The sequence below is a fragment of the Rhinoderma darwinii genome, chromosome 3 (assembly GCF_050947455.1).
Source record: "Rhinoderma darwinii isolate aRhiDar2 chromosome 3, aRhiDar2.hap1, whole genome shotgun sequence".
Classification (NCBI taxonomy): domain Eukaryota; kingdom Metazoa; phylum Chordata; class Amphibia; order Anura; family Rhinodermatidae; genus Rhinoderma; species Rhinoderma darwinii.
In genome coordinates, this window is record NC_134689.1 from 4,564,499 (window position 1) to 4,583,897 (window position 19,399).

A 19,399-nucleotide genomic window follows, 5' to 3' on the forward strand; every position below is an offset into this window, starting at 1 on the left:
TCGTTTTTATCGTGTACAATGTCAACAGATGATTGATAAATGGTAAGAACAGTCTTCATGCCCAGGGGCAAATATTCTCACTGCTCCTGGACCCCTCCCTTATTGCACCTTCAGGGGTCCTAACACCTTATCAGCACCCACATTTTCCCCTTAGGAGGCCCCTTTATCTGCACAGGGCTGTGCCCTGTGGATTCCGGCATATTATCATCCCATACACATCACGCCCTACACGATTCCCACCCAGATAACCTGGCACCAGGGATCTGTAAGAAGCGTTATCAACAGCGGCCACATGGTGGCAGTGTGGAGTCGACACATAAATGTATAGGTGGACAGGTACCCAGCAGCCTGACTCCTGCCCCCAGGGTCTCCCAGTGCCCCTGCGTCATGCCAGGACAGCCCCGGCCTGTGATATATAATGAGTATTTTATCTGTCATCACTCTGCTGATATCAGCTGCAGAAATGCCGAGACTTTGTGCCTTGAGGTGCAAACTGATTGGTATCTGATGTGTTCTACATAGTTCACAATGTGTTGTCAGCACTGCATGAAAAGGTCAGGACAATAAACAGGTACTGTGTGCCGCTGACGGGCAGCCGCGGACCCCCTGGCTCTTGTAGAACTAGAAGTCCCGGCATGGCCTGCAGCTAAAGGCTGGTGATGTTGTGTGCACCTTACTGGGGGCGAACATTTAAAATATATAGGATTTCTATATAGATTATACCACCCCCCGGAGGGTATACGGGCACCTTTAGTCTCCTGACGGGCTCCTCGGCTGCTTTATGAGAGGTCCCTGATGACAGATCTGCTCCCAGCCATTCTCCCATTATACATCGCAGCGTCCGATCACGTGACCCCGGAGCCCCTCTAGTCCTGACCCTCATTTTTCCTTCTTGTCTGTATTTGCAGGAAGCAGAGAAGCCGCCTTCACGTACGCCATCAGCGCAGCAGGAGTGGTGAACGCCATCAGCCGTGCCTGCCGCGAAGGGGATCTGTCCACGTGTGGCTGCAGCCGGACTTCTCGTCCTAAAGACTTACCCCGGGACTGGCTGTGGGGGGGCTGCGGGGATAACGTGGAGTACGGCTACCGCTTTGCCAAGGAATTTGTAGATGCCAGGGAAAGGGAGAAAAATTATCCTAAAGGGTCGGAGGAGCAGGCGAGGGCGTTAATGAACCTACAGAACAACGAGGCCGGACGCAGAGTAAGTCCCCATTATATTACTGTATGGACAATTAAGTCTGCCTTCTCTCCAATTGCTGTGTAGTTGAAGGCAATCTATTGTTCTCTGTTATCAGGCACTTAAGACTAGGGAAACGCTGGCTGCAGGGTTCATCAATTACAGGAAATGCAGAAACCTTCCCTCATGATCAGTCCTTTATATCACATATGCCCAGTGCGGAGACATTACATCATATGTGACTGATATCAGCCGCTCCTCTTATATCACTCCAGTACTATTATATCCTCCAGAGACATTACATCATATGTGACTGATATCAGCCGCTCCTCTTATATCACTCCAGTACTATTATATCCTCCAGAGACATTACATCATATGTGACTGATATCAGCCGCTCCTCTTATATCACTCCAGTACTATTATATCCTCCAGAGACATTACATCATATGTGACTGATATCAGCCGCTCCTCTTATATCACTCCAGTACTATTATATCCTCCAGAGACATTACATCATATGTGACTGATATCAGCCGCTCCTCTTATATCACTCCAGTACTATTATATCCTCCAGAGACATTACATCATATGTGACTGATATCAGCCGCTCCTCTTATATCACTCCAGTACTATTATATCCTCCAGAGACATTACATCATATGTGACTGATATCAGCCGCTCCTCTTATATCACTCCAGTACTATTATATCCTCCAGAGACATTACATCATATGTGACTGATATCAGCCGCTCCTCTTATATCACTCCAGCACTATTATATCCTCCAGAGACATTACATCATATGTGACTGATATCAGCCGCTCCTCTTATATCACTCCAGTACTATTATATCCTCCAGAGACATTACATCATATGTGACTGATATCAGCCGCTCCTCTTATATCACTCCAGCACTATTATATCCTCCAGAGACATTACATCATATGTGACTGATATCAGCCGCTCCTCTTATATCACTCCAGTACTATTATATCCTCCAGAGACATTACATCATATGTGACTGATATCAGCCGCTCCTCTTATATCACTCCAGTACTATTATATCCTCCAGAGACATTACATCATATGTGTGACTGATATCAGCCGCTCCTCTTATATCACTCCAGTACTATTATATCCTCCAGAGACATTACATCATATGTGACTGATATCAGCCGCTCCTCTTATATCACTCCAGTACTATTATATCCTCCAGAGACATTACATCATATGTGACTGATATCAGCCGCTCCTCTTATATCACTCCAGTACTATTATATCCTCCAGAGACATTACATCATATGTGTGACTGATATCAGCCGCTCCTCTTATATCACTCCAGTACTATTATATCCTCCAGAGACATTACATCATATGTGTGACTGATATCAGCCGCTCCTCTTATATCACTCCAGCACTATTATATCCTCCAGAGACATTACATCATATGTGTGACTGATATCAGCCACTCCTCTTATATCACTCCAGTACTATTATATCCTCCAGAGACATTACATCATATGTGACTGATATCAGCCGCTCCTCTTATATCACTCCAGTACTATTATATCCTCCAGAGACATTACATCATATGTGTGACTGATATCAGCCGCTCCTCTTATATCACTCCAGCACTATTATATCCTCCAGAGACATTACATCATATGTGTGACTGATATCAGCCGCTCCTCTTATATCACTCCAGTACTATTATATCCTCCAGAGACATTACATCATATGTGTGACTGATATCAGCCGCTCCTCTTATATCACTCCAGTACTATTATATCCTCCAGAGACATTACATCATATATGTGACTGATATCAGCCGCTCCTCTTATATCACTCCAGTACTATTATATCCTCCAGAGACATTACATCATATGTGTGACTGATATCAGCCGCTCCTCTTATATCACTGCAGCACTATTATATCCTCCAGAGACATTACATCATATGTGACTGATATCAGCCGCTCCTCTTATATCACTCCAGTACTATTATATCCTCCAGAGACATTACATCATATGTGTGACTGATATCAGCCGCTCCTCTTATATCACTCCAGTACTATTATATCCTCCAGAGACATTACATCATATGTGTGACTGATATCAGCCGCTCCTCTTATATCACTGCAGCACTATTATATCCTCCAGAGACATTACATCATATGTGACTGATATCAGCCGCTCCTCTTATATCACTCCAGTACTATTATATCCTCCAGAGACATTACATTATATATGACTGATATCAGCCGCTCCTCTTATAAGACTCCAGTACTATTATATCCTCCAGAGACATTACATCATGTGTGTGACTGATATCAGCCGCTCCTCTTATAACACTGCAGCACTATTATATCCTCCAGAGACATTACATCATATGTGACTGATATCAGCCGCTCCTCTTATATCACTCCAGTACTATTATATCCTCCAGAGACATTACATTATATATGACTGATATCAGCCGCTCCTCTTATATCACTCCAGCACTATTATATCCTCCAGAGACATTACATCATATGTGACTGATATCAGCCGCTCCTCTTATATCACTCCAGTACTATTATATCCTCCAGACATTACATCATATGTGACTGATATCAGCCGCTCCTCTTATATCACTCCAGTACTATTATATCCTCCAGAGACATTACATCATATGTGTGACTGATATCAGCCGCTCCTCTTATATCACTCCAGCACTATTATATCCCCCAGAGACATTACATCATATATGTGACTGATATCAGCCGCTCCTCTTATATCACTCCAGCACTATTATATCCTCCAGAGACATTACATCATATGTGTGACTGATATCAGCCGCTCCTCTTATATCACTCCAGTACTATTATATCCTCCAGACATTACATCATATGTGTGACTGATATCAGCCGCTCCTCTTATATCACTCCAGCACTATTATATCCTCCAGAGACATTACATCATATGTGTGACTGATATCAGCCGCTCCTCTTATATCACTCCAGCACTATTATATCCTCCAGAGACATTACATCATATGTGACTGATATCAGCCGCTCCTCTTATATCACTCCAGCACTATTATATCCTCCAGAGACATTACATCATATGTGTGACTGATATCAGACGCTCCTCTTATAACACTCCAGTACTATTATATCCTCCAGAGACATTACATCATATGTGACTGATATCAGCCGCTCCTCTTATAACACTCCAGTACTATTATATCCTCCAGAGACATTACATCATATGTGACTGATATCAGCCGCTCCTCTTATATCACTCCAGCACTATTATATCCTCCAGAGACATTACATCATATGTGACTGATATCAGCCGCTCCTCTTATATCACTCCAGTACTATTATATCCTCCAGAGACATTACATCATGTGACTGATATCAGCCGCTGCTCTTATATCACTCCAGTACTATTATATCCTGCAGAGACATTACATCATATGTGTGACTGATATCAGCCGCTCCTCTTATATCACTCCAGTACTATTATATCCTCCAGAGACATTACATCATATGTGACTGATATCAGCCGCTCCTCTTATATCACTCCAGTACTATTATATCCTCCAGAGACATTACATCATATGTGTGACTGATATCAGCCGCTCCTCTTATATCACTCCAGCACTATTATATCCTCCAGAGACATTACATCATATGTGACTGATATCAGCCGCTCCTCTTATAACACTCCAGTACTATTATATCCTCCAGAGACATTACATCATATGTGACTGATATCAGCCGCTCCTCTTATAACACTCCAGTACTATTATATCCTCCAGAGACATTACATCATATGTGTGACTGATATCAGCCGCTCCTCTTATAACACTCCAGCACTATTATATCCTCCAGAGACATTACATCATATGTGACTGATATCAGCCGCTCCTCTTATATCACTCCAGTACTATTATATCCTCCAGACATTACATCATATGTGTGACTGATATCTGCCGCTCCTCTTATAACACTGCAGCACTATTATATCCTCCAGAGACATTACATCATATGTGTGACTGATATCAGCCGCTCCTCTTATAACACTGCAGCACTATTATATCCTCCAGAGACATTACATCATATGTGTGACTGATATCAGCCGCTCCTCTTATATAACTCCAGCACTATTATATCCTCCAGAGACATTACATCATATGTGTGACTGATATCAGCCTCTCCTCTTATAACACTGCAGCACTATTATATCCTCCAGAGACATTACATCATATGTGTGACTGATATCAGCCGCTCCTCTTATATCACTCCAGCACTATTATATCCTCCAGAGACATTACATCATATGTGTGACTGATATCAGCCGCTCCTCTTATATCACTCCAGCACTATTATATCCTCCAGAGACATTACATCATATGTGTGACTGATATCAGACGCTCCTCTTATATCACTGCAGCACTATTATATCCTCCAGAGACATTACATCATATGTGACTGATATCAGCCGCTCCTCTTATATCACTCCAGCACTATTATATCCTCCAGAGACATTACATCATATGTGTGACTGATATCAGCCGCTCCTCTTATATCACTCCAGTACTATTATATCCTCCAGAGACATTACATCATATGTGACTGATATCAGCCGCTCCCCTTATATCACTCCAGCACTATTATATCCTCCAGAGACATTACATCATATGTGTGACTGATATCAGCCGCTCCTCTTATATCACTCCAGTACTATTATATCCTCCAGACATTACATCATATGTGACTGATATCAGCCGCTCCTCTTATAACACTCCAGCACTATTATATCCTCCAGAGACATTACATCATATGTGTGACTGATATCAGCCGCTCCTCTTATATCACTCCAGTACTATTATATCCTCCAGAGACATTACATCATATGTGTGACTGATATCAGCCGCTCCTCTTATATCACTCCAGTACTATTATATCCTCCAGAGACATTACATCATATGTGACTGATATCAGCCGCTCCCCTTATATCACTCCAGCACTATTATATCCTCCAGAGACATTACATCATATGTGACTGATATCAGCCGCTCCTCTTATATCACTCCAGTACTATTATATCCTCCAGAGACATTACATCATATGTGACTGATATCAGCCGCTCCTCTTATATCACTCCAGTACTATTATATCCTCCAGAGACATTACATCATATGTGACTGATATCAGCCGCTCCTCTTATAACACTCCAGCACTATTATATCCTCCAGACATTACATCATATGTGTGACTGATATCAGCCGCTCCTCTTATATCACTCCAGCACTATTATATCCTCCAGAGACATTACATCATATGTGTGACTGATATCAGCCGCTCCTCTTATATCACTCCAGCACTATTATATCCTCCAGACATTACATCATATGTGACTGATATCAGCCGCTTCTCTTATATCACTCCAGTACTATTATATCCTCCAGACATTACATCATATGTGACTGATATCAGCCGCTCCTCTTATAACACTCCAGTACTATTATCTCCTCCAGAGACATTACATCATATGTGTGACTGATATCAGCCGCTCCTCTTATAACACTCCAGTACTATTATATCCTCCAGAGACATTACATCATATGTGTGACTGATATCAGCCGCTCCTCTTATATCACTCCAGTACTATTATATCCTCCAGACATTACATCATATGTGTGACTGATATCAGCCGCTCCTCTTATATCACTCCAGCACTATTATATCCTCCAGAGACATTACATCATATGTGACTGATATCAGCCGCTCCTCTTATATCACTCCAGCACTATTATATCCTCCAGAGACATTACATCATATGTGTGACTGATATCAGCCGCTCCTCTTATATCACTCCAGCACTATTATATCCTCCAGAGACATTACATCATATGTGACTGATATCAGCCGCTCCTCTTATATCACTCCAGCACTATTATATCCTCCAGAGACATTACATCATATGTGTGACTGATATCAGCCGCTCCTCTTATAACACTCCAGCACTATTATATCCTCCAGACATTACATCATATGTGTGACTGATATCAGCCGCTCCTCTTATATCACTCCAGCACTATTATATCCTCCAGAGACATTACATCATATGTGTGACTGATATCAGCCGCTCCTCTTATATCACTCCAGCACTATTATATCCTCCAGACATTACATCATATGTGACTGATATCAGCCGCTTCTCTTATATCACTCCAGTACTATTATATCCTCCAGACATTACATCATATGTGACTGATATCAGCCGCTCCTCTTATAACACTCCAGTACTATTATCTCCTCCAGAGACATTACATCATATGTGTGACTGATATCAGCCGCTCCTCTTATAACACTCCAGTACTATTATATCCTCCAGAGACATTACATCATATGTGTGACTGATATCAGCCGCTCCTCTTATATCACTCCAGCACTATTATATCCTCCAGAGACATTACATCATATGTGACTGATATCAGCCGCTCCTCTTATAACACTCCAGTACTATTATATCCTCCAGAGACATTACATCATATGTGACTGATATCAGCCGCTCCTCTTATATCACTCCAGTACTATTATATCCTCCAGAGACATTACATCATGTGTGACTGATATCAGCCGCTCCTCTTATATCACTCCAGTACTATTATATCCTCCAGAGACATTACATCATATGTGTGACTGATATCAGCCGCTCCTCTTATATCACTCCAGTACTATTATATCCTCCAGAGACATTACATCATATGTGACTGATATCAGCCGCTCCCCTTATATCACTCCAGTACTATTATATCCTCCAGAGACATTACATTATATGTGACTGATATCAGCCGCTCCTCTTATAACACTGCAGCACTATTATATCCTCCAGAGACATTACATCATATGTGACTGATATCAGCCGCTCCTCTTATATCACTCCAGTACTATTATATCCTCCAGAGACATTACATCATATGTGACTGATATCAGCCGCTCCTCTTATATCACTCCAGTACTATTATATCCTCCAGAGACATTACATCATATGTGACTGATATCAGCCGCTCCTCTTATATCACTCCAGTACTATTATATCCTCCAGAGACATTACATCATATGTGACTGATATCAGCCGCTCCTCTTATAACACTCCAGCACTATTATATCCTCCAGAGACATTACATCATATGTGTGACTGATATCAGCCGCTCCTCTTATAACACTCCAGTACTATTATATCCTCCAGAGACATTACATCATATGTGTGACTGATATCAGCCGCTCCTCTTATATCACTCCAGCACTATTATATCCTCCAGAGACATTACATCATATGTGACTGATATCAGCCGCTCCTCTTATAACACTCCAGTACTATTATATCCTCCAGAGACATTACATCATATGTGACTGATATCAGCCGCTCCTCTTATATCACTCCAGTACTATTATATCCTCCAGAGACATTACATCATGTGTGACTGATATCAGCCGCTCCTCTTATATCACTCCAGTACTATTATATCCTCCAGAGACATTACATCATATGTGTGACTGATATCAGCCGCTCCTCTTATATCACTCCAGTACTATTATATCCTCCAGAGACATTACATCATATGTGACTGATATCAGCCGCTCCCCTTATATCACTCCAGTACTATTATATCCTCCAGAGACATTACATTATATGTGACTGATATCAGCCGCTCCTCTTATAACACTGCAGCACTATTATATCCTCCAGAGACATTACATCATATGTGACTGATATCAGCCGCTCCTCTTATATCACTCCAGTACTATTATATCCTCCAGAGACATTACATCATATGTGACTGATATCAGCCGCTCCTCTTATATCACTCCAGTACTATTATATCCTCCAGAGACATTACATCATATGTGACTGATATCAGCCGCTCCTCTTATATCACTCCAGTACTATTATATCCTCCAGAGACATTACATCATATGTGACTGATATCAGCCGCTCCTCTTATATCACTCCAGTACTATTATATCCTCCAGAGACATTACATCATATATGTGACTGATATCAGCCGCTCCTCTTATATCACTCCAGTACTATTATATCCTCCAGAGACATTACATCATATGTGACTGATATCAGCCGCTCCTCTTATAACACTCCAGCACTATTATAAACAGATATGGCCCTTCAAGGGGGTTTTCAGGTCTTACGCTAATAAATCCTAATTATTGTAGAATGAAAAGTACGGCAACCATGTAATAAACGTTGTGTTTAAATTTGTTACAATTTTCAAGATCTCTTCTTGCTGTTTACATCCAGAAGCTTAAAGCTCATGCAGACCTATTATTTCTCGCAGGTGAGGGTTTGTTACAATTGTATCCAGTCTAGACAATCCTCTGTGAGGTAAACACATAAGCAGCACAAATCTCTCTTCTGACCTGAGAGTTTGTTGCAATGTATCAGTGCAGTTAAATGAGTTAGCCTGGAGTCCAGATTCTTTAGAGGATTGGATAGAATTGCAACAAATCCTCAGCTGTGAGACGTATTAGGTCAGGACAGTTTCTTATCCTGTAGATATAAACCAGAATAATCCCCCATTCACTGACGGCAAACAGAGTTCTTGAAAAATAAGGAGGAATTCAAACACAACGTGTGTGTGTGTGTATATATATATATATATATATAAAAATGGAGAACTTTTTATGTTACTGCATCTTCCGCAATGGGCTGCTGTACAGAATGACTTTGGATAATAGAGGGGTCTGGATGGGGACCCCCCTATATACTGTATAGAGTTTATGGGAAGGGGGTGCACATAGATGCACACGTGGACGTCTCTCCGGAGAAGGTGATAGATCGTCACCTGTTGGAGAATCCGTCCCATCACCAGATCAGTAGATTCAGCTGCCGGACAAACAAAAGGCGTTCAGCTGACACAACACGATGGGGGGGACCCCGGAAAAGTGCGGAAACCCCCGAAAAATACAAAGTTACACGTGAAAACACTTTATTAAAAAAAAAAACAACTGCACTTACCGAAGTTGTGAGTTCTCTTAAAGGGCAAGTACGCCTAAAATCTGAGACGTTGGGGATCAGTCAGAAGTGCGGATAGGTGGAGAAAGCGATCCCTGACTCCAAAAATCCTTCCTGCAAAATCTGAAGGCCGTTACACACCGGCAGATGAGCGACGCGTGGCGATCTGGCAGCTCATTGGCCCTCGTTTAGCTCCATGTACACGAGCAATCATTAAGCTGTATCCCCGTGCAGTTTGTCGGTATCACATCCCCCGTTTGCTGCCAACGACGATGGATTTTAGGATCGCAAGAAAGTAGCGACCACCAAAAACTGCACAACACCAAACACAGAAGTGGACGAAAAAAAGAGGAGACGCAGCAGTTTTATCTTTCTACTTTTCCTTCCTTTTGGATTTACTTCTGGCTTCAAAACTGCATCAAAAACTGCATCAAAACTGCATGTGTGATCCTGGCCTAATAGTAATATAATGAGGATGTCCAGCAGACGGGGGTAGCGGGCTGGGATACGGGGTGCAGTGCATGGTAAAGGGGGCACAGCTTTAAACTCCCATAAGAGCTCCGACTCACCATCTGGGCCTAAGGCTCGTGCCAATGGGTAAGATTGTGTCCAGATGCCCGACCTCGGAAATACATTACTGTGATTGGTCTACGCCAGTCTTGTCAGTACAGCCAGCAGGGGGCGGCGCGGCGACCATTTCTCTTATGTTTCCCGTTACCCCGGATCGTGTAGTGTCACCTGATGTCTATAGACTGTGGGGCGCCTGGTGCGGCTCCAGCGACGTCATGCGACTTGTTGTGACTTTTCATGCAATGTTGCATGATGGTTGCACGATATCTCCAGGCGTTATCCCTGTAATATAAGGCCTTCTTCACACGGCGTGTATTTGACGAGTTTTTGCCGGGTTTTAGGCGCGGAAAAATGCATCAAACGCTTGCTTTAAGCTTCCCATTGACATCAATGAGAAAACACATTGCGTTTTTTTTTACGCTCGCGTGTTTAAAAAAACGTGTCACGTAAAAAAAGAAGCGTCAGGTCAATTCTTAGCGTGTAAAATGCACCGAAAACTTGCCTAATTCCCGTAGCCAATGGGAGTCCTAATTACACGTCAGAAACGCCTGTACTTTAAAAAGTGCATTGCAGGACCGCTAGCGTTTTTAAAACGTTTACACTTCGTGGTTTGTTTTTTTGTTGAGCGCCGTGTGAACAAGACCTTAGTTATTTCAGTTGTGTGACGCCCGATAAGGCGGAGGTCAACTTGAACGAAGTGTGAAAACCTGACGTGTTAGCTGCACTAATACACTGTAGCAAACTATCAGGACAGGAGAGAGGTTGGTGCTGCTGCTGATGGTGGTGATGATGAATTGTCAAGACTGGATACAACTGTAACAAACTCTCTGCAGTGAAAAGTATTGTACAAGTTTTTAGCCTTTGGCTGTAAACAAGAATGTTTTCATTCACTGACAGCAAGCATACTGTAAATGGTGAAGAATAAAAACACAAAGTATATTAGAAAGGTGCAGAACTTTTCCTTATACAATGATTGAGCGTTTTTTCTACGGGGAGATGCGGACAGGTGAGCGACCTCTGTATAATAACCAGGACCCCTCCTTTCTTGTCACATTGTATTATACATGGGGGGGGGGGGTCCACACCAAATGGCTGAATGTAGGAGGTAGATCAGGAATGTCAACTCCTCTGGAGGTCACGGAGCCCCCCTGCCCTGGCCATAAACCCGGCATACCAGCCACATCTACCATCTCACCTCCAGTCACAGTGTAATAAACCATGAAGGCTGCAGATCATCGCACCTCCCGCAGCACATATGTTGTCCTTCCACTCCGTGTCTTTGGAGGGGGGGGGGGGGTTATCCCCTTTTTACCTCCTCTTGACTTTATGGCCCCCTCTTCTCTTTGTTTATGTCCTGCTCTGTTGTTCTAGCACTTCCTTTCTTTTCAGCTGCCCTCCTCCCCCTGCCGTTAACTGTGGACCCCATTCAAGTTCCTCACCCCCCTCCCTGTTTGTCTTACCTGGGACGCCTCCTCTGTGTTTGACTTTCAGGAGCTCATCTAGCGACCAAGTGATACCAAGTTCAAAAGGACATTGCCCCAGAGCGGCGGTCCCCAGCCCACCAACCATGAGTGTCCGCAACGTTCAGAAACGCAACAATAAACCGTTAGGCTCTGTTCACACACTTACTAAAAAACGTCTGAAAATACGGAGCTGTTTTTAGGGGAAAACCGCTTCTGATTTTCACCCGTTTTTTTTTAGCAACTCCACAGTCAATGAAAAACTGCTCCAAAAACGGCTCAAGAAGTGACATGCACTAATTTTTCGTGGCCGTTTTTTTACGGAACAAAACGCAGTTTTTCCCATTGAACTCAAAGGGCAGAAGTTTAGATGCGTTCTGCTTCCGATTTTTCGGCCGTTTACGGGCCGAAATATGGCCGAAAATAAGTCGTGTGCACATACCCTTAGGCCCCATGCACACGAACGTATTTTTGCGGCCGCAATTCGCCTGCAAATCTGTCGGTGAATTGCGGCCCCATTCATTTCAATGCGCCCATGCACACGACTGTGATTTCCACGGCCCTTGCATGGCCCGGGAGCCTGGACCGCAAAAAGAATGGACATGTCTTATTACGGCCGTGTTCTACGGTCCAGGCTCATAGAAATTAATGCACGTGGCCATGTGCACGGCCCACGATTTGCGGTCGGCTCGCAGGTGACACTCCGCAGGCGTAAGACCCGCAAATCACGGGCGGGCACACCACTACGGCCGTGTGCATGAGGCCTTAGGCCCCGTGCACACGACCGTATTTTTCATCCATCTGTAAATACGGATCTGTAGTCATTTATAGTCATCCGCATATACGGAAAGTATTGCATCCGTATTTAAGGAGCCACTAAAAACCAGGGAGGAATCTTGGGTAATCCAATGGCATCTCAGAGCAGCGCTATCGTAATTACGGAAGCGCCCATAGACTTCTATGGGGAGCCCGTGCCGTAATTATGGACCAAAAAAAGGGCATGTCCGTAAAAATACATAAAGGTGTCCGTAGCCCATAGAAATGAATGGGTCCAGAGTTACGGTCATGCGCGTGGGGCCTGACAATGTGGCGATTTACTGTGGTATAAACGTTTTCCTCGTGGATAAAGCAGTAAATAAAACGCTGATTCGACTCCGCCATAAACGGGCACGCTCCGCTCACATGTCTGATCCTTCTTTTCCCCGACATTTGCCGTCGCGTGGCCCCCCATACAGATTAGATTGTTGGCCGACACTGGCTTCCCCCCGGCTCATTGCTGGGACCCCCCATGATCATATTTTTTTCTCCACGTGCCCCCTCATTTGGGTACAGTCCCACGTTGCGGCAAAACCACATCCGGTGAAGACCGGCCCCACGATATTGTTGGCAATAACCGCAAAATTGTGCAGCCTAGGACCACCACAAGTGAGCAGCGTGGTTGTGAGCGCTACTACGTGGGACCGGACCCCCCTCCTGCAGCGATCTAGGGAAAATGCAGAATTATAGGGGAACCATTGCAATTTATGGCCTGTCCATGTGATACCCCGATGTGCCAGCTCCTCTTGGTAATGGCTTTCCTCTGCTCTGGGTATCTCCCCCCCCCCCCCAACTATCCTATATGCCGTGATGGGAATCTCAGGCAGCACCAAAGGGGTTTGGACACCACCCTCCAGCTCCGGACCCCCACGTCGGACATGTCTGCCAGATCTGCTGTAATTCTCCTTTAAGCGGTTATCAATAAGTTTTTATAACGCTCGAACATCCCTCATTTTTCCCGCGCCTTGGAAATATGGCGTCCAGCTGGTTTTACGTCATAGATTTCTATTCCAGAGTAGTCACCCAGCTTTCCCAGACTCCAGAATGACCCATCTGTCTAGTTATACCTCCCAATATCCAACTACGAAAGCTGGGTGAGAATCCATGGCAGTGATATTGGTCGTCACACAACTTTCCCAGAACCAGATATGACAATTTGACAGAAGTGGACGTCTTAAGGGCTTACATGGACTGGGGATTATTGGATTTTAGGGGGAAAAGCTCTTTGAATTCGGACCCTGAGCTGAATGGACTCCTGGCTCTGTCCCGCCTCATACACCTTGTAGTAAAGTGGAGTTGTCTTAGTGCATTGTGTCACACTAGCTGACCCCAGGCCGGTCTGCACCCCCCACCTCCCAGATCTAAGACCCCCTGCGGGTGACCTAATTGCCAAGTTCCTACATGAGGAAACAGTCCTTTTAATATGGAAATACTGAGAGATCTTTGAACAGGCGGCAGCTGAACCCAAAACCGAAAAGAAATCAGAAATTCTTCTTTTACTCCAAATATTCTCCATTTCACTTTGTTTCTTTCTTCTGTTCTGCAATTAAAGGGGGTTTCTATAACGCGTCATTATTGTATAATGCACCTTCCTAATAGATGTGGTGTTTCATGCACTTTTTTTTAAGATCTCTGCTTGCTGTTGGTGAATATATGTATTTTTTTTTATGTAGAAGTAGTGCCTGTCTGTGCTGCTCCTAATGATGAGCATTCAATATACAGTATATATTCCCAGCTGTGGCTGTAGCCTGAAAGATTTCAGAGACTTAGCTCCACCTGCTGGCTGATGTGAGGCACTGCACAGCAGACAAACTTTAGCTCGATTTTGCTTTCTGAATAAGTCACTTTCTGGTTAGAAGTCGCAGTATAGAAATGTTTAATCAAAAAGAAATTCAGGAAATGTAGTACAATTTTATAATTAGGATTTCAATACTGTTAATAAATTTACACAAGAAGCTGTAATGACAGCATTCACCAGGAGGGGGCAGTAGTACCAGAGAATCTGCAGCGTTTGAATGTTTTATGGCCGCTAATTGCGCTCCTAGAAGACGATACCGTCCTATTCTGTTCTTAAAATAATTTTTCCAATATTTGACCCACCCTTTCCCCCCCCTCTTCTTTCCTAGGCCGTGTATAAACTCGCCGATGTCTCCTGCAAATGTCACGGAGTCTCCGGTTCGTGCAGTTTAAAGACGTGCTGGTTGCAGCTAGCCGACTTCCGCAAAGTGGGCGAGTACCTGAAGGAAAAGTACGACAGCGCAGCCGCCATGAGACTCAACCGCCGCAGCAAACTGGAGCAAGTCAACCAGCGCTTTAACCAACCCACGGCGGAGGATCTGGTGTATCTGGACCCCAGCCCGGACTACTGCCTCCGCAACGAGACCACAGGCTCTCTGGGCACGCAGGGGCGACTGTGCAACAAAACGTCGGAGGGGATGGACGGCTGCGAGCTGATGTGTTGCGGACGCGGTTACGACCAGTTCAAGACGGTGCAGGTGGAGCGATGTCACTGCAAATTCCATTGGTGCTGCTTCGTCAAATGCAAAAAGTGCACGGAAATCGTGGACCAATATGTGTGCAAGTAACACGGCGCCCACCGCGTCCCATCACCCCCTCCTCCATACACAGCTGCACCCAGCACCCCTCACCCCGGCACCAGGACGGGAGGCAGAAATATATATGTATAGGATATAAAATGAAATCTATATATGTAGATATATATTTTTATATGTGTATAAAGAAAGGAACTGGGTGAACGGGCACGGACGGCACCGGAGGGGGGGGGGGGGGTGTATAATTTAAGAAACGCGTGTGGTGGACTCACAAAGGGAGACGTGAGGGCGGCCATGTTGGAAACCCTTTGCCGGCACTTTGCTACGACTTCTTGTTTCCCGAGGAATATGTGACTTATAACGGAAGGAATCCTTAAAGGAGCAGCACCCCGGGACAGATTCTCCAGCAGCCGGACAAAAACTCTGCATCGGTCATCTTTGTTCGAGGCGCTGCAGACCGTTGCACTGTACAGCGACGCAGACGATCACATTCATCATTTGCCAGAAAACTTTCCTCAGCAGTCACGTGCTTTGTATCCCTGTAGGCAATAGGAGGGTGAGGGGTGTATGCCCACGTCATGGGCACTCCGACCAATCACTTATTATGGAGCATTTCTCCCTAAAAAATAAAGAAAACCTAGAAAATAGAAATCTAAAATCCTTTAAAGTTATATTCAGTTTTTTCTGATCCTAGGAAAGCTGGGTGACAACCATTATGGCTGCCGTTCCATTGCAGCTGTCATCAGGCAGATATCCTAGAAATAGACTGCAAATCTGTCTTGTCATGCAGCTAAACCCAATGTAAGGGAGCAAATCTGTCATTCAGGAGACTGGGAAAGCTGGGTGGAGTCCGTATTGGCAGCCATATTGGCGGTTACCCAGTATCAGATAATATTCGAGGAGCGGACGTCCAATGGGGAATGTCTAAACTTTTTTTAAAAAATATTTATACATTCCCATCCCCCTTCAGTGGCTGTTTGGACTGCACACATATTGCACTACAATACAATACTGCCCTCTAATGGTCAAGATTTCATAAAAAAAAACAAAACACCAAATTTTAGTTTTTTTTAGCCACATCCCTAAAGACAACGTAAAAAAAACAAGATATTCGGGGATGTTCTAGAAAGCGCTGCGAGACCAAACCCCGGGAGGTGGTACCGCAGCAGACGCCATTAACCCCTGTAAGGCTGGCTCAGATGGTATATTCCCCAGCAATCTTGGGGTTAATTTTAACCTCGAGGTCGTTAGAAATTTGTAAAAAAAAATTGACGTTTTATTTATTTTCTTTTTTGTTTGAATTATTATTATTTTTTTTTATAAATATATATAAATATATATTTTTGGGGTACAGTAGATACCAAGCAGTGCAACAACGTGTGTAAATATAAACCGCGCTCCCCCGATCGCCTCGTGCTGCGGAGGATGGAGGGAAACCCCCGTTTTGTATCGATCATCTCTCCGCTTTGTACGTTTGACAATACTTTACCTTTACAAATTGTACCACGAAAAAAAAAATAAGACCACGACCTCCAGTGTCCTTGTATTCTGTCCTGATTGTCGCTTCCTCGCTCTCAAATCGAAAGGTTGGTTAAAAAAAATAAAAATTACATCGAAACAAAAAATTTGGCGTGGTAGAGGTGCCAAATATCCCGCATTACTGGACCGTCTATCCCAGGGCTTCTCAAACATGATTAGCGGTAATTCTGATGGGAGTTCCTGTCCCGTCCCCCCCCCTGTGGAGAAGCTGAATGGAACAGTCCATGTAATACAGGAAGTTCTGGTGCCTTTATGAGTGACACAAGATTATCTCCATTGACTTAAAGGGGTATTCCGGTTAGAACAAGTTACCCCCTATCCGTAGAATCGGTGGTTGTCCGACAGCTGGGACCCCCACCAATCATGAGAATGGGGGTCCTGTACCTGTTTGAACAGAGCGGCAGGTCGCTCCTTCGCACTGCCCCTTCATTTATTCTCTATGGGAGCGCCGGAAATAGCCAAACACTGTACACGGCTACCTCAGGCGCTCCCATAGAGCATGAAGGGAGAGGCAGTGCGCATGAGCGACCTGCCGCTTTGTTCAAACGGGGTACAGGACCCCCGTTCTCGTGAACAGTGGGGTCCCAGCTGTCAAGACACCCACCGATCAGCAAGTTACCCCCTGTCCTATGGATAGGGGGTAACTTGTTCTAACCAGAATACCCCTTTAAGTAGTAAAAGAGTCACCGGAGTGTGATATTAAAGGGGTTGTCCACCTTCTGACAACTGATGAGGTCATCGGTGTGGGTTGGACACCTGGACCCCGCACCGATAAGCTGCTCCGGTGGTCTGCGGGCACCGGATGTTGTGGCACATAATGCGATGTACGGAGCCCGGAAGCAGTTGGCTGAGTACATTGCACAGCGGCCGCGCTGCAGCTCCGCTCCTATACACTTGAATACCGCAGCTCGGCCGCTATTCCGTGGCCGGAGCTAAGTGCTTCCGGCGTGGACGTCCGGTGCACGGACACCGGACCAGCTGATCTGTGTGGGGCCCGGGTGTCGGACCCCCACAGATCATGTACTGATGACCTATCCAGTGAATAGGTCATCAGCAGAGCGGATCAGCCAATCAGAGCTCAGCCGTCATTTCCTAAACTGCACAGGAACGGAAGGAAAATGAACTCCGGTTTTATGTTAATAAAGTTTCGTTGTTGTATAAGAAAACGTTTTTAATAGACTTTGTTTTAATTCCTCACCATTTTGAAGATCTCTGCTTGCTGCCAGTGAATGGTAAGATTCTTGTTTTACATCCAGGCAGAAAACCAGTCCTGACCTAATACTTCTCACATCTGAGGGTTTATATCCAGTCTAGACTTATCGTGAGTTGTATCATTTCATACTCCAGTCACACCCAGAGCTGCATGCACAATTCTGCTGGTTTCTGACCAATATTGTGGGAGCTTCGGTGACGGCTACATCACTACAGCTAATCTGTCAGTTTACACAACTGACCAGCGGAATTGTCAATGCAGCTTTGGGTGTGACTTGGGTATAAAACAGGATGTAATTCAGGATCAGTACAAGAGCAGTAACGAAAAATACAAAGTCGCTCGACATTATGAACTGGGATAAGATAAGTGGCGCAAAAACGCTAATCTCTGGATGATACCTGCATCTTCTTCAGTGTCGCTACTTTTATACATTGCCCCATTGGGACACCGCTCTGATCAGTGACTCCGGCTGAGCTGCATTGTCTATTGGAGTCTGAAATCCACCTCCTGTCTCATCAGATGCCCAGGCTGCTGCTCTTTCACTCCCACATACTTTACACTGCAGCTCTGTTCCATTAGGACACAGCTATGATCAGTGACTCCAGCTTAGTTGCATTGGTTATTGGAGTCTAAGGTAGCCGATACTCCACCTCCTGTCCCATCAGAGGGCCAGACTGCTGTTCTGTTCCTCCAACCATGCTTTATACTGCAGCTCCGCTCTATCAGGACACAGATATGATCAGTAACTAGCTTAGGCCCTGTTCACACCCCAAAAAATTCCACACTTTTTTTTTTTTCCAGTTTACTGACACATATTGTCCCGACGGAGGCTGGAAGGACGCTCATTTGGCTACCGACGGGCTAATGGAGCACTGTATATGCCTGGAGCTTTTCCCAGCGTAAACGCGAAGCGTATATCACAAATGTAATGTGAACAGGGCCTTAGTTGTATTATCTATTGCAATCTGAGGTAGTCTGTACTCCGCCTCCTGCCTCACCTGTCTTGTTCTGTCCCTCTGCCATGCTTTACACTGCAGCTCTGCT

General features: G+C 44.5%; 1 protein-coding gene across 3 annotated transcripts in view; it reads left to right on the forward strand.

Annotated features, from left to right (window-relative positions):
• WNT5B (Wnt family member 5B) overlaps window positions 1-18,308 on the forward strand; it is a 113,178-nt gene extending 94,870 nt beyond the window's left edge. For all 3 annotated transcript variants that reach the window (XM_075855715.1, XM_075855713.1, XM_075855714.1), the window contains 2 exons: window positions 909-1,201; window positions 15,178-18,308. In XM_075855715.1, coding sequence (XP_075711830.1) covers window positions 909-1,201; window positions 15,178-15,636 — 752 coding nt within the window. In that variant the 3' untranslated portion in view covers window positions 15,637-18,308. The remainder of the gene's footprint in view (window positions 1-908; window positions 1,202-15,177) is intronic.
• The last annotated feature ends 1,091 nt before the right edge of the window (window positions 18,309-19,399 follow it).